This window comes from Tachysurus vachellii, chromosome 3 (genome assembly GCF_030014155.1).
Source record: "Tachysurus vachellii isolate PV-2020 chromosome 3, HZAU_Pvac_v1, whole genome shotgun sequence".
NCBI classification, from domain to species: Eukaryota; Metazoa; Chordata; class Actinopteri; order Siluriformes; family Bagridae; genus Tachysurus; species Tachysurus vachellii.
In genome coordinates, this window is record NC_083462.1 from 23500129 (window position 1) to 23523208 (window position 23080).

The following is a 23080-nucleotide window of genomic DNA, read 5'->3' on the forward strand; positions in this document are numbered from 1 at the left end:
CATTGTGCCTTCACTACTTGCATTTGGATCGATGCAGTGTCGAATCACTTTCTCACTGCAGTCAAACCAAGTTTGTTTGGTTTGTTTGCTTTATCACATCTCTCTCTCTCTCTCTCTCTCTCTCTCTCTCTCTCTCTCTCTCTTTCTCTCTCTCTCTCTCTCTTTCGAAACCAGGCTGCTTCAGATCAGTTATTTTGAGTGCGATTGCTGTTTTCTCATCCCTCAAAATAAACCTCAACAAGGGAGAAAATGCACCCCAGGTTTAAACTTTAGTTTAAAACACCCCAGGTTTAAAATTTAAACAGACTAAACACTGCGTACATGAAAACCCTTTGTCTTTAAGAAATGACAAAAATGTACACTGTGTTTGAAAATATATAAAAAAAACTATTTAAAAAAAAAAAAAAAAAAAAAATATATATATATATATATATATAGTATTTTTATGTATTGTCATCTAGTTAATATGATGATTAAATGCATCACACCTGAACAGGAAATTCATAATGATACAGATTTTTGTTTAAAATAAGGATAATTTCTCCACCTTTTGCAAAACATATCTCTCTTCATTTTAAAGAAATGTATTGTTAGTTTTTGAGTAATGTTGGGACCCAATTGAGGGTTGATTCCCTGTTCATTATATTTGTGTGACTGTATTTACATGACTTGCATTTTGGCTAAAATTCACTAATGTCTAACGCATTGCTCTCTCTGGATTTGTGTGCTGCTTCTGATAGAAGCAATTCAGGGGTGTCCGATTTGCCTGGCCGATGCAATGTGAAATTCTAAATGATAGATCATTCTAATTAACGAGTGCAGTGCTGTTCAAATCCCAGAAGTGGAGGAACATCTCACAGTCATTTGCCTTTCTGCAGTAGTTGATAAGGGAAATGTTCAGTCTAAGGTACCGATTTGCCTCAAACATCACTGTGATGGAGGAGCGCACGGTTCCGTTCAGGGAAGCTTGCTTAAGTGACTGGAACTAATGAGGTTCTAATGTATGGCTGTGTTCCATAGCACATTGTATCTGAATATCATAAGGGCCAAACACAATCAAACATATCATGTATTAGTAATGAAAGTCTGTGTAGATGACCTTACAGCAGCGAATAAACAATACATTGTGAGCAATAGCTGCCACCAGACTAAAATTACTGAATGTAAAAATATGTTTTTTTTTATAGAATTTTTAGAAGTTTTATAGAACAACATGTTTAAAAGCACCACATAATCAGTGTTTGTACTTACATCTTCTATGTATCAGCTACTTCTTTTTGTAATCCGTCTTTTTAGTCTTGAAGATGTTAACGATGCATTGCTTACTACTTTCTCCTCTAATTACTATCCTTATTAAAAAGACTATACAGAACTGAGATACATATAACGTGAACATAGACCCACAGTATTTTTTTGCATTCCAAAGAATACTACATATGTGCTAGTTTTATACAGGCCAATGTTTGTAGAACTGTTGAAATTGATATGAGATATATTGTGTGATATTGTTTCAAAGGTCTAAGCGAAGGGATTTTTGCATTTTATTTTCTGGTTAAACAGATTTTTGATTTATGATTTAAGGAAGAAAGCTGTCATCAAAGTACATTAATTAGTGTAAAAAAATGAGGTGATTAATTCACTGCACATCTTTGAAGCATGAAAATAAACCTGTAAAAGTCTCAGGGCTGTCTTTACTGAATAAAACTCCATTATGCATGATGATATTAATAATAAATCAAATGAATAACCAATGTTATTGGACAACAAGATGTATGTTTTGTCATATCTTTGTATGTTGGATTTTAAATAAAATGATTAGGTTTAAATGACAGATGTCTGCTTAATGTGAGCTATTTTGGCGAATCTTTAAAAACATAAATTATTAAAACTTAGTGTTCCGTTTTAGATAAGCACGAGTAAGGGGAAAATGTCATATTTAACATCATGTTAAATCAGACCATGTTTAGTATTAGTTACTAAATTCTTTTTATTTAATCTGCCTGTTTAGCAGCATTGTATAACAATGCCCCAGACTGGCATTGACGTTCCAGTGTTTTAAAACTCTCAGTGTTCTGCTATTTATTCACAATGTGCTCGTATACACATTAATTAAATGCATTTATTCAGGTATATTCATGTGATTTCCCACACAGAATTTTATGAGGTGCTTATATAAATGATGTACTATGCATGAAATTGTATATAATTATATGTGTCTTATGTAACTTGTCTTTCACTCGTTAACTAGTGAAAAGTAGGTTGCGTGGTTCCTATAAACATCACGGTGTGTGTATTTTAGTATAGTTGACTGACATCAGCAATGCTGAAAAGAACAAATGTTTAACACATAGTAGATTTTTTTTTCTCTCTCTGTTCACAGGAATCTGCTACTGTCACATTTTATAAAGTGTGATTCTCAGGCTTCAGAATAAGGCTGGCCAAACTAAGCTGTGCCTTATGTGATCATTACATGCTGTGCAGTATTTAGAATTTCCAAAGGTCTTTTTCTCAAAACAGTGTCCTTTGCCAAACTACATGTTTGAAGTCAGTGACTCTTTTTATACGGTCTAATCACAAATTAATAAGAATTTAATTAAGTAATTCAGTTGTATTTAGTGCTATGAATAGGCTGGCGGGGGGCACGGTGGCTTAGTGGTTAGCACGTTCGCCTCACACCTAGAGGGTCGGGGTTCGATTCCCGCCTCCACCTTGTGTGTGTGTGGAGTTTGCATGTTCTCCCCGTGCTTCGGGGGTTTCCTCCGGGTACTCCGGTTTCCTCCCCCGGTCCAAAGACATGCATGGTAGGTTGATTGGCATCTCTGGAAAATTGTCCCTAGTGTGTGAGCACGTGAGTGAATGAGAGTGTGTGTGTGCCCTGTGATGGGTTGGCACTCCGTCCAGGGTGTATCCTGCCTTGATGCCTGAGATAGGCACAGGCTCCCCGTGACCCGAGGTAGTTCGGATAAGCGGTAGAAGATGAATGAATGAATGAATGAATAGGCTGGCGCTCATGCTGTGACTCTATATTTTGCATTTTTGAGTAGTAGATATATTTGAATTAAATCACAGAATCACAGATGTACCTACTTACCATTGTAGAATTCTTGGCTGTACAGCAAAACTAGGTGGGTATTAAGTAAAAAATGTGATTTGTCAGATTTCAACTGAACGAACATAGCATAATGTGATGCAGCAGGATTTATGAGCCTCTAATGCAGCTGGTGTGGATTAAAACACTCAAGCATAACAGATACATTTGATGAACATATGGCGTGGATTGGAAACAGGGCTCTGATGGAGCCAAAGCACTTAAAGCCAAAATAGATGGATATTTTAATGTTTTTGAACATTTAGTTAGTTTAGTACTTTTTTAAACAATTGGGTAGTTCAATGTTTTGTTAACTGTGGAGCTTCAGAAAAGACTTGATATTGTCCTAAAAGTGGTAGCAACTGCTAATTTCCACTTTATATTTAATATATGATTGAATGATGCTGTCTAAAGCTCTGTTAAATTAACAACTGATTGTTTCAATAAAACAAACCAGTTTGCCATATTTTGGTCCACTCCTATGTCTGTTTGGGATTTTCAGCACTGCCTTACAGGCTTTCTAGTACCAGTATTTCGTTCTCATTAGTTTAGCGTATTAAAGCTCTTTGAGTAGTTAATCATAGTATCATTATTCAAGTGTGCAGTTCTAAGCTGTATCTAATGTGGATTTACCACTCTTATCTATGTGCCGGTTTCTCTGCAGTAGTCTGCTATGAGTATTTTCAGTCAGGTCTTTGGTCCACCTGTGAATGGTGGTCTGGGGTTTGCTCCTTGTGAACCTGTCACTGTGTCACAATGAGGTCTCCTTCATAGTGAGAATAGTGAGATCGCAGGTCTAATAACAGCATGCATTGCTTAAAAGCTTCATAAGAAAGTAGAAGCCATTGTTCGGAGGTGTCCTTGCATTAGAAACTACACAGACTCTTCTGCTAATGTTGAACCAAGCAATAAACCAAGGTGCTGTTACTTAGAAGAATAATGGGATATATCATTTACTAACAAAAATGACAAACCAAATAGAGGTGACATTTAAAACAATTGTACAACTGTGTAATTGGAAGATGCCTTACAAACAAACCATGATGTAACAACAGGGTTAAAAAATTAAGTGTGCAAATGTACTTTACTTTGCCACCAACCTGTTGTGAAAATCATCATTTCTGAATCTTCCTTTTTTTTTTAAAGAAGTACTTTAGATGTCTGTAATGTACCCTGTGTTTTGTTAATAAAAAAAAAAAAAAATGTCTTCGCTCTCAAGCAGAGCAAATTATTAATGCAGTAAGTGGCCTCTTAATTACAGCTTCATTGTTTATAAAAAGATGAATGTACCTTGAAGGTTTATGTCTAGAGATTGCAGCCCATCTGTAGTTGTGTATCTCCTCAACTTCTAAACAGATCATTCTGGGAGGCAGTGACACTGATTAAAAGTAGAGTTTGCTGCCTATAAAACCTTTGGTGCTAAAGTTTGGTTTCAGCAGTGATGTTAAAAATATAAAGACTAAATTGTGGCATCTTTGTTTTAATTTTTTTTAATTACCTTTAATGTGATATACAGTAGCAACCAACAAAATTTAAATTAAAAACAAATATAATATTAGGATTAGTTAGTTTGGATGAATTCCTGAAACTAAATAGTTCTGCTATTTAAAAATCACAATTCTATATAAATCCTATAATCATTGTCCTGAGGTATCATGCTAACGACAAACTCAGATGGATGAAAATGGATGGACCAATGGCAAAAATTGAAAATGGGCCTTGAGTTCCTGAACATTTATGTAACATCCTGTATATGAGTGTAAATACATTCACATAATTAAAGCAGATGTTTGATTGTAAATTTTTAGCAGCACACAAAACCCTACCTCTAGAACCAACCATCTTTTTTGCAATAAGCACAGCTCATTATGAACATTGTAACCAACAGCACAGATGGACTTAAAAATACAGTCATACGTGTTTTTGTTCTTAATTTTCATGCTTGCCAAATGATCGTGAAAATATGGCGCTCATATATTGAAGAGGTTTCAGTAGATATTGACAAGTTAGAAAATTCCCATATGAGTAGAGCGATATTTTCCAGATCATAACAATGAGACCTGGCACTTTGACTTACTAAATGAACTGGTTGACTCAATGCTTTCTTACATATGGCCATTAAAGCTTAATGACATGATTGATAGGCAGCCTGAGCCTGTGTTGACTACTTTTTGATTGCTCATGTAATTTGCAAAGATTTCAGATGATTGCTAGGGCAATTTAAAATGTTATGAAACTGGCACTTGGGCTGACAAAGCTTTAGTAAGATGCATAAATGCATGGTGTTTTTCTTCCTTCATATCTGGTACAGAGAGATCTCCATATTAGGCAAATCTTCCGAGAGGAAGTACAAATTGGAGGGTGTGTGTCAGTGTGAGCTCACTGTCTGTGGGTGTGTGTGGGAGACCAAATCAAAGGTGAGTGCAAGGCTCTTTTGTAGCGTTTCCAATCAGGCCGAGAGACTGAAAAGGATGCTCTGGCTGTTCAACAACACAGAACAGCTCAGCAAAGTATTGAAGATGTCAATTAGGGATGAGAAAATGTGTGCTTTTCTACAGTATGATGCTGGTCAAAAAAATCTGCATTGTGTATATATGAAACTTCATGCTGCTGGATAATTCAAAAATTGGGGCTGTGGCCCCACATTATTTAACAAATTAAGATTAGAAAGATCAAAGGCAAAATTTGAATGCTATTAATTTTATATTGTTAATGGCACTGTCACATTTAGACAAACTACATTTAACTTAATACACATAATTTTAGTCTTTTTCACTATCCTGACACACTGCAATAGCATAGCTTAGCAAAAAAAAAAAAAAGAACATATTTAACATCTCCCTACATCTGTTCAACAAAGTTCTTAAATACCTTTAAAACCTAAAAATTTAAATACCTTTAAATATAAGGTTACTGTTTTTGAACTGAGACAACAATGACAACAGAGATGGAAAGTTTTAAAGATAGGCAGAAATCGGTGTGTTTCATGTTGTTGTGTGTTAAACTCTGGAACTTGACTGTCTGAGTTATTTTGGCACTTAGGGTCAACTTTTTTTTGGATGTACATACATACATAAACATGTGTATGAATAACCTTAGTCACATTACCACTGGTTCTGTACACAAAAACATGCTAGTGTTAGGTCAGTGCAAAGAATATTCATGTTTTCTTAAATTCATGAACTCAATTTATGGTTGTTAGGAGTTATTTGGGGCTCCTGTTGTACAGCTTCCCATACTACATTTTCCTGATGACTGTGGCCCTATTTCTTCTCCTTAGATCCTTTTACATCCTTACAGCAAATAATAGGCATTAGTTTATAATGAGGGTTGAGTGATGGTCAGTCACAGCTGCAGCTGAATTGAATGGCAAGAATCAAATGCCGTATGCTGCTTGAGCAAAGTCTGTTACTCTCCTCTTTTCCTTCAGGGGAGCTTTTCTGTCTCTGGAGATTTCTGTGGTGGAGGAGGAAGCACATGTTCGTGCCAAGTTATGCAACTAGTCCAGAAAGTGCCAGGATCCATATAATGCAACAGTTTTCCTTTGGACAAAACATTCTGTACACACTCTCTCTCTCTCTCTCTCTCTCTCTCTCTCTCTCTCTCTCTCTCTCTCTCTCTCTCTCTCTCTCACTCCTGTAGCCTTTATGCTGAATTGCAAACCATTTTTTGAAAGAAGAATAGTATAAAGAGACACATTTAACCTGCTTCACACAACTCAGCTTTTTGAAATGCTGCACTTGAATACTTTGACCCATAGTGCCATGGTAAAAAGCAAAACAAAACATGTCTTTACAATTTGGAATAAAACACAATTTAAGGGTCTAGTTTACATCGAACTGGATCGCATTATGATGTGTCTAGTTAAATACTCATGCTTTAGTTAAATAATTAAGTTAATAATAAGTTAAATAATTAGTCAAATAATTATTCCAATAAGTTGGAATAAAACTGCCTAAAATGAATGAATGCTGATCTGTTTTTTATTCAAATTATGTAACTCACCAACATTTTATTACCTGAGCACTTTATTTCCCTTGACACTTTGTTTGGTGTTTGTAATGCCGTGTATTATGTAGGTAATCAGCAGCTGTCTATCTATCTATCTATCTATCTATCTATCTATCTATCTATCTATTGATCGATTGATCGATCGAATTCATTATGGTCATTGTACACACGTTAAAAAGTTTGTAAAAATGACACTTTATTTTGGCAAATCCAACAACTCCAACAACTTGATGTCCATAGCAAGGTCACAATAGAAGCAGGCTGAATAGAATAAGCTGAATAGATATTACTTTGATACCCAGAAAAGAAGATTTGAACATAATGAAAGCAATCAGTGGTGCGACTGGATACTCAGCATTGTACACCTAGATAAGTTATGGAGTAACACAGTACAGGAAACAAACCAATAGAAGGACAGGACACAGACAGGACTAGAACTGAAACTGAAACAAACACAAGCATGAATATAAGTAACACAAGTATACCAGGAAATTTGCTAAATTTTAAAAAATAGACTAAATTGTATAGAACTTTGTTGTACATGTGACATTACAGTTTGCGTCGACATCAATTCTTAAGCCAAATGATTTGTTTTGGAACAGTACCGCCGTCAATGACTGATACATGCTAGAACTTCCAGCTGTTTGTCTAGAGGGGGCTATTACAGAGTAATGAAAACCATGCTGGAGTCAGAGGTGATCACGAGCCTCTGGTATATCTGAGGGAAATGAGTTAGATAATGACATAATTAGGATTTCCTAAGAACAATCAGTTGAAGATTTGCTATTTTAACCACTGGATTGCAATCTGAATGTGTGTGCATGTGTTGTTCTATTACCACAGCTGTCTTAATTGAACTTGTTTGGCTGAAAAGGAAGCTAATATACTAAAACACATTATAGGCATGTGGTTATTTTTTTCAGCTAGTGTTAAACAGAGGCAATCACATACTGTAAGTGTGGACAATAGCTCATCTATAGCTGGACAATAGCTTATCTATATAAATAGCTCATTTATATAGCTCATCTTAGGGGATTTTAAAAGCTGAATTTCTGTAAAAGCTTAAGAAATAAAAGGACCCATAAGACTGAATATTGCATAATAAAGATAATGCCTTTATTTTTCGTTTTATGAAAATAAAACACTGTGATATTCCGTAATGATAGATTAGTAAAGGTGTGATTTTAGTAATAATGTGAAATTATATTTATTTGTTTTAACCTCAAAGTCTAGGGAGATTTTAGGATTAATTGTGTCATCCCAGTCACCTAACACCCATGTGTTCACTAGTTATGTGCTTAAGTGTTTCAGATCAGTAATTATTGCTAATTCAGCTATTCTTAAATGTGTGCTGTGGAATATTGGACTGATTAACTGAGGTTACTTGGATGATTCATCTAAAACCATATCTCAGAAGTTTTCATTCCCCTATCGAGGCTGTACTGCTTTTACCTGTAAGTGCTTAGAGATGTCATGTTGAGAATAGTATATGCTGAATGGATAGCAAAGTACTTTAGTCTTGTTTATCATCTGCCTCAGGGCAATTTTCATTGCTAATATCTTGTCATGGTTGATGACACTTCTGTTTCTGTTTACCTTTGCCTCAGTTTTTGTTTGTCAAGTCAGCAATTTTTGTTTCACCTCATAAATAACTAACACAGCACATGTTTGTATTTTGTTTGGTATTTTAGTTTATTCGGCATTTCTGACTGCAATGAAATGTGCACGTCCTTTCTGAGACTTATTGGTGTGATATAATACCCTTACTCTGTATATATCAGAAACTTTTTAATAATCAAAAGATTCATTTATGTAGCAATTGTATCTGTATTTGGATTTCAGTCCAAAGTTATTATTAAGATTCCTAAGCAATCTTTTTTTAAATCATATTTTATTGATTACCATCTGGTAAGAAACATGATTAATCAATCAGGTTCATTAAAATTCACATAATTTATTTGATTTTGGTGGAACTGAATAAAGGATTTTTATGGCAACATTATTATACATGGCAAGACTGGATGATGGTAGATCATCTTAAATGAGAATCATTTACATTTCTTAAATGATTAAAAAAACCAACAACATGCTATTATAATTCTGCTAGTGTCTGCAGTCCTCCCAAAATAACTGGGTGTGTCACATTTATCAATACATTTGTACAGATCATGCATTATTTCTATTTAATATAGTTTCCCCCTTAAATTAATTCCTGGTTACTAGCATCACTAGAGCCAACACTGTGCATTAATTCTGGCTTTTTTCAATTGTATCTCACTCCAGATTATCAAGTTCATACAGTAAATGGCCTCAGCTGCAGATATATGCAGTTTCCATGGACCTGCTGGCACACACTGATTATTTTTGTTTCTACTTGCCTGTGATATTTTGTAGGAAATTTTGTTGGCTCGTTTTCAACAAACTAGTAGCCTAATTTAACCCACTATGACCGTTCACTGTTGAGGCAGGACCACTGCATGCTTATGCTAATAAACCTGGTCTTAGATGGAAAACTTTCTAAAAAAAAAATAATATTTCTATTTATTTTTCTGTTTAATACAAAACCAGTTTTCATATTTGGAACATGCCGCATTCAAAACTTACGTAACGTAACTGCTTTGGTACATTTTTAAGGTTTTGCATGTTAACAGTCGTGATTAATTTCTTCTGTTTATCAGTGAGGACACTGAATGTATGACAATATCTCAAATTATGTACTACAGTGTTAAACGTATATTGCTTTGGATAAATAATGTGTAATATTTTTGACAGAGAAATAACACTACATGGGTTGGGCTGTGGACCCTCATGTGTCCTCTGAGCCATGCCGTTTCTGTGTGTGTGTGTGTGTGTGTGTGTATGTGTGTACAGTGGACGTTAATTGTATAATAAAGTGAATAAAGCATTATGGCAAAAATCCTAACATTTGCTAATTCCAATATTTAACATAAGTTAGTAAAGGCAATGAGCATGAGGTGAATGTTAATGCTAATTACTGTAGATAAATGCAAATTTGCATTCAATTATTGTTCTCAAAATGCATGATTTAAAAAACACAAATCCCATTGTGCAAAAAATGTACAATGTATGTTTTATTACATGTTTTCCTTTGTTTGGCTTCATTCTAACTCACATTTTGTCCTGGTATTCTATAATGTCATTTTAAATGCTGTTTCCAAGGAGTTCATCTGTTACTCAGATAGTATGCTTTATAATAGCTTGTGCAGCATCAATGAGCATGAACAGCACATGTTTTTACACTTGGATTTTCTGCTTATGTAATTTATACACATACATTTACAATTTACAACCTTGTTTCTTCACTTTCAGTGTAAATAATCTCAAACTAACAATCTATCTAGCTGTGTCAAAGCATTGGTGCTGTGGTGGAATAGTTGTTCCACTCATACAAAGTGGGCATAGCTACTTTCTTCAGTAGTCCTGTGTTCTGCACGAGTCGATGACTCATTCAAGGCCTCACACTTAAATTGATGACCTCACACCTGATATTGTGAATCCACTTTTTGTGTGTTTTGGCATACAAAGGGAAATTATGGAAACCTAGCATGACCTGTCTAAGCCAAGTATTAAATGTTGAAGATGTGTCACATAGACAATGCAGTTATATATAAATAAATATATACAATGCAGTTATAAAACACTCTGAGGCACACTGGTTCTCAAAGGAATATGCAAATACTAGCATCTGAAAATATTAAAAATACATGGTAACTAACTTGTCATGCTGTCCTGATTAATTATCTAATATGTTATGCATTTGGGACAGTTGTATCCTCTGTATTGTAAGTAACCCTAGATTACCCCAGACCTGTGTCCACCTGTGGCTTGACCTGTGTGGGTGTATGTGTGATCAACGCTTCTGTCATGTGAAACTAACAACACACTCTCTTTGAACTCATTTAGTTGCCGTAGCAACCACCATTTTCTTTAACTTTGAGCTCTGCAGCAATGCGGAGAGAAAGAAAAAAAAAAGAGTGAGAAAGTGGGGGTAAATAAAAAGACAGATGGGCTAATGCGTTATAGAGCAGATGTGATAACTTTTGAATAGATGCCAAGGGTACAATATGACAGCAATAATTTTTAAGTATTTGAATTCTAATATAGCTTTCTTTTTGGAAAGGGTATATACAAAGACAGGAGATGGAAAATCTTATATCAATGAAAAAGAATTGGTCCTAAAGACTGATTATATAAGACTACTAATATATATTACCTATTACCAAATCATTTAATATCACATTATATACATGAATAGGTTTGACAAAAGGTAAAACACTTAGATACTACAAAGGTTACAAAATAAATGAAAAAATTCTAGAAAAAGACATATCGTTTACATTTTCCAATCAAATAAACATCAATTGGGGTGATATCATATTAACCATATCTACTTTTGGGTCTGCCCTGCCATGAAACTCAACACTCAAAATTGCAATCATCAATAGTTAACTTATTTTATATTTGGTACTGCCCATTTTTGTATTGTATTTATTACTATCTATCTAGTGTTTTAATCTGTTTTGTGTTTTTCATGTATTTAATTTTTGTACTATGATACTGTGTTGACCTGCCAAGGGACTGCAGATGAAAAATAGCTCTTCAGCTAATTCTGGCACATTTACATTTTGAGTGTAAACAAAAAATGTTGATTGATGTGCATTGTCCCTTTCAAATAAAAGAAAAAAAAAGAAAAAAGAAAAGATGAAAAGAATCATGCTTATTGCTCATAATGCACTGCAAGTCAGGTTTGACATCAGGTTTTCAGAAGGGCAAGTGACGATCAAATGACTATGTAATGACATTAAATAAATAATGTGTCAGGTTAGCTTAGCAATAGCAAGAACATAGAGCTAATGGTCATTTATCAGCTTAGTGTGTCGATTATGTACAGAATTCAATTCTATGCTAACAGCTGATTATCTAACTAGCAATATTACTCATTAACCATTTTTATTTCCTTTACTTATAAACAAGATCATTACCATTATCATTTACATTATAATAGAATTAAACAGTCGTTTCTTTGTTCTTTTTTCATTCTTTTAAAGTTAATAAGATAAAAAAAGTTGATATGTTAAAAAGCCTTATATGTTCCCAAGAAGTAATCCGTCCTGAATTTCCATGGGAGATAACATAAAGGAATTTATCATGCATTACAAGGTGTTAAATTAAAAAATGAAAAATCTCACCAAACGTCACTATGATAATATAATTCTTAGATTATATGTGACACATACAGTAAGTCTGTGAATTCGTTGCTACTATAGAAATGTTTAGATCTATGTCATTTGGCAGATGCCATAATCCAGAGAGACTTACATGGTCCTTAATGATCTCCATCAAAAACTTCTTCATGCTAGTTCATTAGGTCAGAGATCAAGGGTGCCGTCAGGCAAGTAAGAGAGGATAGTCCAGTATGGACTAAAAAAACAAACACAAGAAAACGTTCTAATGTAAGAGCTGGGTGAAGAGGTAGATCTTTAGTCTTTGGTTTGAAGACAGCCTGTGACTCAGCTATTGAGACAGTGTGTTTTACTCCCTCAGTGCCAGAACAAAGAAAAGCCTTGATACATGCCTTACTTGTACCCTCAGACATGGTGGATCCAATCCAGCAGTGTTAGAAGCCAAGAGGGGGTGTGGTGCAAAGCAGAGTGTGATAAGTGCTTGACCGTAGATGGGTGCTAGTCCATTTTTGCAGGAAGCTATAGTTGGAGGGAGTGTTGCAAAGGGGTGGGGTGTTAGAACGTGAAAACAAACTTGGAGAGAAAGAAAAAAGAAGAACGCCTTTATTTTCTCTCTCTCAGTGTACACTGAAAAGCTTCTCTTTGCATATCTCAGCTTGTTAGATAGCCAGAGAGCAGAGGGTCTGTGATGGCATAGTACTTCTGAATAAGACATGGATAAGAGCCTTTGCTCAGCGGTCTAACAGTAGCAGCTTGGTGGCTTGAACCCCTCCATGAACATGACTTTTGAACTGTAACACAGAGCTTTAAACACTGAGCCAACACTGCCCACTGTGTCTCAGAAAGGCAGTGTTAATTTAATATTGTGATTTGAATGACTGATTCCTTCTGAACAATCAGAATTGAGCATTCAGTAGAGCTGTAAGCTTACAGAATGTCTTGTTTGACCAGGTTGTAGAGTCATCACACACACACACACACACACACACACACACACACACACACAGACACACAGACACACACACAGACACACAGACAGACACACAGACACACACACACACATTCATTCATTCATCTTCTACCGCTTATCCGAACAACCTCAGGTCACGGGGAGCCTGTGCCTATCTCAGGCGTCATCGGGCATCAAGGCAGGATACACCCTGGACGGAGTGCCAACCCATCACAGGGCACACACACTCACTCTCATTCACTCACGCAATCACACACTACGGACAATTTTCCAGAGATGCCAATCAACCTACCATGCATGTCTTTGGACCGGGGGAGGAAACCGGAGTACCCGGAGGAAACCCCCGAGGCACGGGGAGAACATGCAAACTCCACACACACAAGGTGGAGGCGGGAATCGAACCCCGACCCTGGAGGTGTGAGGCGAACGTGCTAACCACTAAGCCACCGTGCCCCCCACACACACATTAAACATATAAAATAAATTGAATACCATGACAAAACCAAATCACCTGGTGACCAGGTCTCTGTCTCTCAATTAATTGGCAGAGATTTTCTTGTGTCTTCATCAAGGTCTGCTGTCCGATGCATCAGACAGAAGCTTTAAGAGATATTTATACATCTATTTCTTTAACCTGAAATTTGTTCTTGGCGTTTAGAAGACTTCATGTGAATTAAATCTTTATTGAAGCTTATTTATATGTCAAACATGGCAGAGATCTGAGTTCATCTACTGCACTGCCTAAGGACTGGATGCCTATTAGGGATTAATTTCCTTCTCTCTAAGGAAAGGATATTAAATGCCTTCTTCTATTTGACGCAATACAGTTTTATTAAATAGAAAGATTGGTGTGATTTAGCTCAACTCTTCACAGAGAGTAAACCAGGCTCAGAACCAAGCTGTATTCAAAATGAATGAATGAATAAGCTAAATGAACAAACAAGCCTGTTTAAAGCAGATCAAAATTAAGCATTTTACCACTTGGTCCTGCTTAATGGTAAGAAATATAAATCAGTTGATTGCTGGCTGATATTCGGGTTTCAGTTACATTTAGAGCAGCCATTACATAAAAAGGATGCCCTTCACTACCCAAGGAAGGATTCCCCAGCCTTTCTCTTTCTTTTACAACCTCAAAAATCTCTTTTAATGCTGCTGGTGTTTTCCAGACTGTTACCATGACAACTGTGAATGCTGCCTTTGGCCTTTTGCTGTACTCCAGAGATCTAGAACCTTAAATAATCTGTAAAAAAGGAATTTGGGGGATTTATTTGAGAAGCAAGTAAATGATACCATTTTTAACATTTACACCAGCACACATTCACAAGTTCTTTACATGTACATAACTAAACCTTGGGGTCTATACTGAATTTATCATTTTACTTATCTGAAGGTAGTGTCACCCAAATGAGGATGAGGTTCCCCTTTGAGTCTGGTTCCTCTCAAGGTTTCTTCCTTTACCATCTAAGGGAGTTTTTCCTTGCCACAGTCACCTGAGTCACCTCAGACTTGCTCATTGGGGATAAATACATACACATTGTGAACTAATATATCTACAGTAATATTAATCTTGAATTTTGTATTCTATTAATCTTTATATTATTCTTTATATTAACCTTTTGTTCTATGTATATGTTCTGTAAAGCTGCTTTGAGACAATGTCAATTGTATAAAGCGCTATACAAATATACTTGAATTAAATTGAATTGAATAGTGTACCATTTTTAGCCATGTGAGTAGGACGTACAATTTAAAAATGTAACATACATATATTAATTTTGTGAATACACTGTAGGCTAGCGGTGTATCATGTAGTTGCCACAATCACTCTACTCTATGTCTCTACTTCCATGTGTTCCATCAAATAATCTATAAACTCAAGATGACTTGTATATTCCTTTGGATGAGTGAACACTTCATAATGTTACTTCATAAAGTGGAATTTTACGTTGTTAGCAAACAAAACTGATGTTTTGTATTACCTAACTAGCAAGAACATTACCTCTGTAGTTACACAGGGCATGTAATGAACATCGTTTATTCATTAGAATTAGATATTTGATTTTTCCGTTTTGAAATTAGCTATTTTTTCCTCATGCTTTCTTATCGTATTGTCTTATTTCTTTGGACACTGTACTCAATATTTCTTGTAATACTATTTCTTTTGTAACCTTTGTGCATTTTTGCTTTTCTGCTGGTTAAATGCCTTGTCAAGCAAGAATAAAACATGAGGTCACACAAAGCATTGAGGGGCAACTTTACTTCTTGACTCAGACAAAGCAGAAAGGGCATTTTGTTGGCATGTTGCCTTTTTAACAAGATGAGATCTTTGCATTATATTTATCATTCTAATAGCAGCAAAGTGTTTTTTCTGCACAGTTTTCAGGCAGCCAGAAAATTTCACTGGTATAATCATTAAACTCCATAAAACTGGATTCAAGCTGGGCAAACAATTGCATAACCAAAGATAAAAAAAAAAAAAAGATTATATACATATTGTACATATAAAAATACTAAAAGCGTTTGGCAATGGCTGAAAATTACTTGACTAATTAGAAAAACATTAGATATCTGTAAATCAGTGTAATCTCCCCTGTATTTTATTTACATTTCGGTTTAAAGCATATAGTCAAAAGAATTGTCAAGAATTGTCATCTGCTGTGAACTTCTTAAACTACACTGTGTAATTAACAGTATAGCTGTCTGGGCAGATCAGTATATAAATAAACGCTCTCCAGTGTAAATCTTGAGGATGAAAACCCCGGCCTCTACCTCAGTGAAATGCTTCAATATGCTGAGTATGCAAAGTAAGCAAAGGGTTCTTAATAATGAGGCGTTCTATTGCCTCCCTAGAATGCATGAACATGAAAAATTACACCTTTATTAAAAAAACAAACAAATAACAAACAACAATAACAATAAAAAAGATAGGATGACTAAGTTTTCCTAATTTGCAAATGCTAACTGGTTAAGTCAAATTCTATCAAATGCTAACTATTTGTTATTTACAGGATATTTTACTATAACCAAGTCTTGAAGTACTTCACACACACACACACACACACACACACACACACACACACACACACACACACACACACACACAAACACAAAAAATGACCTTAACTAAATTGATCAGTAAAAACAAAATTATATGTGAATACATTCAAACATAGCAACTTTCTGACTTGAAAATATTTTACTGAATACTTCTACTTTTAATAGAGTAAGATTATTTTTTAGTACATCCTGCCTCTCCAATGTGGCCAAGACAGAGTGAAAAATGAACAGAGAAAGACAGGAGGTCATGTGAGGCGTTTCAATGGAGACTGACCTCTCAGTTTGATTCTCAGAAGCATCACTTTCTAAAACCACTTTAGGGAGCTTTCGCCTGCTGAATGCTGAGTCTGTGTAGGCAGCTGAGTTTAATTAGGCTCACTGGAAAACACAAGCCTCTTAAAAACTTGTGAATACAGTATGTGAAATGTGAATGTCACGTTTACTCCAACCTTCCACAACACAGAATTACTTTTTGCTAAATAAATCAGTCTTTTACATCATACTGAAGGAGGCAGAGTATTTACTTCTTACTGTGAAGGTAATTGCGTTGCAGTGATGCACTGTAATTTAAAAATAAAGTAATAGTGTATGACACGGTTAGCAGAGGATTGCAGATATTTCAAGAAAAAGCATGCACAAGTGATGTACTAAATTTATGCATTTTAATCTTTTTTTAACTTTTACATGCAAAAAAGCATCAGATGATGGCATTTGGATATTGTAACATCTGGAACAACTTTTTTTGAAGGTATTTGAAGATGATACATCAAACTGTATAAGAATCAGTTGGATGGTTGAAGGTTATGCATCAGTTGGATGGTTGAAGGTTATGAAGGTAACAGCATTACTTGTAAATAGTAAGAAATATTAACATTTTACCAATAATGCATAAATCCATAACACTTATCACCTGAGTGATAACTCTATAAATAACTTAAATATATAGTATCACATCTAGCATTTATTTTCTCTTTTGGTTATCAGTCCAAATATTCAGAACACATCATATTCCTGCATCACTTCAGTTCTGTTCTTTGGCTTAGATTGTGGCTTATTTTAGCAACAACTTCAGAAAGACTTTAATTGTTCTTGTGTTTAATTTGCTATATCATCTTGTTGAGGTTTCAACTGCATGGTGTACAAATCCTTTGCAATTAAACAATTCTTTTTGAATTATGTGTAAATTTTGACATTTGTTTGAGAAATTTGCCAGATTGAAGCTTTGGCCATCCTCATGTTTGCTTGCTACTGTAGCTTTGTTGGTTTCTGAATTAAACAAATGCATGTCATATCTTACACCTTTACATCTTATTACCTAGTTGGTCTAGACTTGTTACCACAAATATATTTTCACTAATAATAATAGGTTTAATAATGAGTGCTTCGTGTTGCATTTAAACTCATTTAATTGCTATGAATTAGATTTTTTGTCAACTCTTTTTTTATACACAGTTTATACAGAAACATAAGTCAGTCTACAGTCAAGTCAGGATTTATCTTCATTCTATACATGTAGTGATATAAACTGTGATTCTAAATAATTAAGAGTCTAAATAACTACCTACAGTGCAGCCATGATATCTCTATTTAGGGCAATTGAGGGCAATGAATCTCAGATATATGACTAAGAGTTTAATAAGCAAATAAAACGTTCTGAAATATAAAATTGCTTTGAGACATAAATACATTTTCAGACTGCGTGTAATTAACAACACCATCTGAAGCTACTTTATAGGTCTAATCCATCCAAAGACTGGTCTTTGCTGAGTGGGTCTTTTAGAGTCATTAAATTTGCAGTAAAGTACTGAATGCACAATGCTTCTGTGTGTCAACAATCTATATAGACAGTCACACATCTGTCAACAGATTTTGATCAACCAACGATCAATTAATTTTCAGAATGTCAAGAGTTTATGGCAATAGATATTTAATAGATAATCCATAGAAAATCTACTTTTTTTTCTTTAGCTTTTGTTTGTCCACTTAAGACCTTTTGGTCTTTAGATAATCAATAAAACTTTAAGGATAAATTAATACACTTAGAAGTAAAACAATGACATATATTCATTATAAAGTGCAGTGTATAATCAAATTTTATCCATAGTTATGTGATTTCTGTTATTTTTACTTCCACAATTAAATATATAAAGATTTCCAGGCGGGGGCATGGTGGCTTAGTGGTTAGCACGTTCGCCTCACACCTCCAGGGTCAGGGTTCGATTCCCACCTCCACCTTGTGTGTGTGGAGTTTGCATGTTCTCCCCGTGCCTCAGGGGTTTCCTCCGGGTACTCCAGTTTCCTCCCCCGGTCCAAAGACATGCATGGTAGGTTGATTGGTATCTCTGGAAAATTGTCCATAGTGTGTGAGTGTGTGAGTGAATGAGAGTGTGTGTGTGTGTGTGTGCCCTGCGATGGGTTGGCACTCCGTCCAGGGTGTATCCTGCCTTGATGCCCGATGACGCCTGAGATAGGCACAGGCTCCCCGTGACCCGAGGTAGTTCGGATAAGCGGTAGAAGATGAATGAATGAATGAATGAATGAATGAATGAATGAATGAAGATTTCCAAGCATGAGAAGGCTTTTTGGTTTTAAATTTCAAGTCAACAGTGTTTAAAATTCTATTATCTTAAAGGATAAGAGAAAGCTGAGATAAACTTGTACATTATATTGAACCAAGCAGATGACCAATGTGTATTTATTTTAGATTCTGTGTGGTATGAACGATTCTGTTTTAGAGTTATTAATTAGTATATTTGAGATTCATGCTAAAAAAGTAATGTAAGTTCTACGGTCTCTCTCTCCTACACTTTTTTAACTTCTAACTTTCTTCATTTTCTTTACAGACCCCCCATCTACCCCTTGGTCACCTTCCCGAAACTTCAATGAGGACAGAAACCTGCCTCGAACTGGGAACATGAAGGGCTTATCGGGCAGCCGTGGCCAGCATCATCAGCTCCCCTTGCCTCACTCCCCGTGTGGCCTGGTGGAGTTTGATCGACCTCATGACATTCATGGCGTTCACTCATCTGACATCCGTCATACGTACCTGCTCAGCCCCACAGACAGCTGTGCCATGGACTACCAGCACCACCAGCGCTACTCACCTCGTAGTTCCATACACTCCGATTGCATGATGCTTTCACCAACAGTGCTGCAACCCACTGGCACTGCTGACCACATATCCAGCAGCACATTTCCCAGAATGCACTACGGTTCCCAGTACTATGACTCAGCCTCCCGAGACGACTGTGCAACCATCACCACGTCGGCCACTTCTGCTGCTGCTGTCTCATCATTTGCCTCTCATCATGCTGTTAGCAAGAGCAATCGCATCCCTGCCAACCTCCTGGATCGCTTTGAGAAGCAGCTTCCAGTGCACCGGGATGGTTTCCACACATTGCAGTACCAGCGTGCTTCAGCTTCTGAGCAGCGCAGCGAGAGTCCTGGGCGTATTCGCCACTTGGTGCACTCTGTCCAGAAACTCTTCACCAAATCCCACTCCCTGGAGGGCTCATCCAAGATGAATGGTGCTAAAGGAGATGGTGGTGCCCATCACCACCATAGTGGCCACCACTCATCCAAACATGGGATCAAACACAGCAAGAGCAAGGAACGCAAACATCGCTCAGGCAGCTGGTGGAGCTCTGACGATAACCTCGACAGCGACGGCACTTTCCGCACTCCTGGTGGTATGAGCCGGCATCACGCAGGCCATTGTGTCTCTGAGTCTGTACGCCCTCACTTTGGTGACCACTCCCTCAAAACCTCCAGGAGCAGCAATGATGTCAAGTGCTCAGCTTGTGAGAGCCTTGCTATGCCACCAGAAGGAAAGTTCATGAAAAGGAGCTCCTGGTCCACGCTCACTGTCAGCCAGGCCAAAGAAGCATACAGAAAGTCCTCCCTCAACCTGGACAAGTCCACAGTCCATCAGGATCTAAAGTCCTCGCTACGTGCCAGTCACTATCTGCAGGTTGGTGAAGTATTAATGTGTTACTGGAGGTGATCATTAATCAGCAGTAATTAAATTAATGTTTAATTGCCACATCTTTAGTTCATTAGGTCAGAAGGACTTACAATTTTGTATCATCTTCACAGTATGCACTGTTGTGAAATAACACTAGCCATAAGCACTGTATTATGCGGGTCTTAGAACGTGTAGATCATTTCTAATGTAGAAAGGAACAGGGTTATTGTGTGTTGTGTTGGGTTTATTAGACAGGTAGTGATTTTTATAAAATGACTATGTACTTGTGGTTTTTATATTAATACTTGGATACTCACATTGGGTTTTTGATATCACAGGTTAGAAAGATATCTCAGCAAACTGGACCACATGCTTTACTGAGCCAGTGTCTTACTGCAGCCAAAGTAAAAAAATATGCAGTCGGTCTTTATGCTTTCTGCAATTACTTTGCGAAACATTGTCTGTCTTGGATTGGATTGTGTTGTCTTCTGTAGCACTTTATTATGTTGGCTTTGTGGCTTAGACAAGAATTTATAAAATTTAATGTGGCCTAGGGCTTTCGACCCACATGCACCAAATTCAGATATGTTGTAGAACCTGGTCTGAAGTTTGTTGCTATTACTTTTCTAAGCGATCTGAGTACTGGTACTTCCGGTACTGGGTCTCAAAGTGGCCTTTTTACCCGTAGACTCCCATTATAAAATTTGGAGGTTTATAACTCGGCAACCTTTCGAACTATCTACACCAAACTCGGCCAGCTCCTTTAAAATTAAAACAAACTTTTAAATTGGTGTACCGACTGGCCTTTCGGTTGTCCCGCAGCCCCGCCCCCAAAATATGCAAAATCAAAAAACTTTTTACAACATGGACATGTGACATATCAAAACACTCAGAACAATGAGGGGAACTGCCTCACATGTATTCTGATGACGTCACATGACGTCACGTGATGTCACTTGAAAATAAAAAATTTTGCACAACATGGGCATGTGATATATCAAAACACTCAGTACAATGGGGGGAACTCCCTCAGGAGTATTCAGATGATGTCACATGCTCGTCTCCACTTGCCTCCAAATGTTTTGGCACCCTATCTTTCTGTTCACTTGCCTCCAAAAGTAACACTGACCCTAATGTCCACTCGCCTCCAAAAAGCACCGGCCTTTGCGAATACTTGCATCGTCAAAGCCAACATCAAAGTTTGTTGCGACGAACTTTACAAATCTAGTTATGAATTATCATTTTTCTTGTCTTCCCAATTGGCACTGAATGCTCTTCTGAACTGGTATATTAGTGGAATTGTTAGAATCATATGATATTATTATAATAATAAGTGTACCAACATATTTATTAATGACATCACATTTCCTCATAACACTGCAGCTGAGGTACAATGACTTAATTATCTGAAATGAAAATAATATTTTAAACGCAGTTGTTCTAAGTTGTTGAGCCACTCTTTAAGACAGGCCATTACAATATTCTTCTTAAGGAACATAATTTTTTATTCTATTATTTAAATAGAATAAACTATTATTTCCTATTCCTATTTATTACATTATGTTACCTGACAGATGTTCTTATCCATAGGTACAAAAAAAGATAAATGTTTGGAATCTGGAGACATTTTCTATGACATTCAAAAGAGTATAAAAGGATATTTATGGTCAGTTAGTCTCAGGCTGTAACTGTGGTATTATATTGTGAAATAGCCCAATCTTAATCTTTTAGTTTTCCTGTGATTACACCCCTTATTTATGAACTAGGAAACCATTCATAGCTCCCTAACTGTACGCACGTAGCAGTTATTCCTGGGAACAAAAGAAAAATCAGTGACGTTTCCTGCTTTAGAATATTAGATCAGTTCTACCTGCTGATGCATATAAGTCTGAGATTTATTAGATCTGATAAATGCTACTCTTCCTGTTTTACGGTTCAGTCTTTTACAGTGTTAGATATGATTTATCATTCACTCTGATAACACTTGTGAATCTTAATATTTGTCAATTTCACTTTTTTCAGATTTTGCCATGATTTATGACTGCACTATTTTAACTGTGAGCGTTATAAATGTTATAAACCTAAAATAGACTGAAATAAGCTTAAAAGCACTGCTCTTGTGAGTTAGTGAAGTTTTTTTTCAGCACATTTTACTAGTCTAGGTCATACTTTAGAATTTGTTTTAATGGTGTGTAATGAAGATGACGAATTACCTGATACATTAAAACCAGGGTCTAAACTACAGTGTTACTGAACATTTAAAAGAAAAGTAGCCAAATAGTCTAATTTGCCACACAATAGCACAGGCATATTTTCCTCTCTAACAGGGGTTTCCCTTTGCTGAATTTTAGTAAGCTTCCAATTCATCACACATTCCTGCAGTTTATCTCACTTGCTCTATTTAAGGACTCACATTCTCACAAGTATTGTGAAGAATCACCAATCTCTTATTACGGCCAAGCCGTATCATGTTTCTGGACTGTTTTCTTAACTGTATTTTGGATTTTCCGTGAGCATTGTTTTTTCTGGTACTTACTGGTTGATATTGACCTCTGCTCGTTTCCCTTTTTTTGGGAAATTTTGGTTGGTGTTTTTGGATACTGTGCACATTTGGCTTGATTTTTAGTAAAGTTGTTTGTAAATGTTTGTGTAAGCCAGACTCAAGGTTCTCAAAGTTCAAAAATGTCTAAATGTCTTTTTGTTCTATGCCATAGTCATACATATTTAATACCATATGCCAAGCAGTTAAAGGTCATATTATTATGTAAAATATGTAAAAACACAAA

General features: G+C 36.1%; 1 protein-coding gene across 2 annotated transcripts in view; it reads left to right on the forward strand.

The window, feature by feature from the left end:
* The window catches only part of dlgap2b (discs, large (Drosophila) homolog-associated protein 2b), an 85825-nt gene that overhangs the window by 38234 nt on the left and 24511 nt on the right, over window positions 1–23080 (forward strand). For both annotated transcript variants that reach the window (XM_060866339.1, XM_060866337.1), the window contains exon 2: window positions 19174–20300. In XM_060866339.1, coding sequence (XP_060722322.1) covers window positions 19245–20300 — 1056 coding nt within the window. In that variant the 5' untranslated portion in view covers window positions 19174–19244. The remainder of the gene's footprint in view (window positions 1–19173; window positions 20301–23080) is intronic.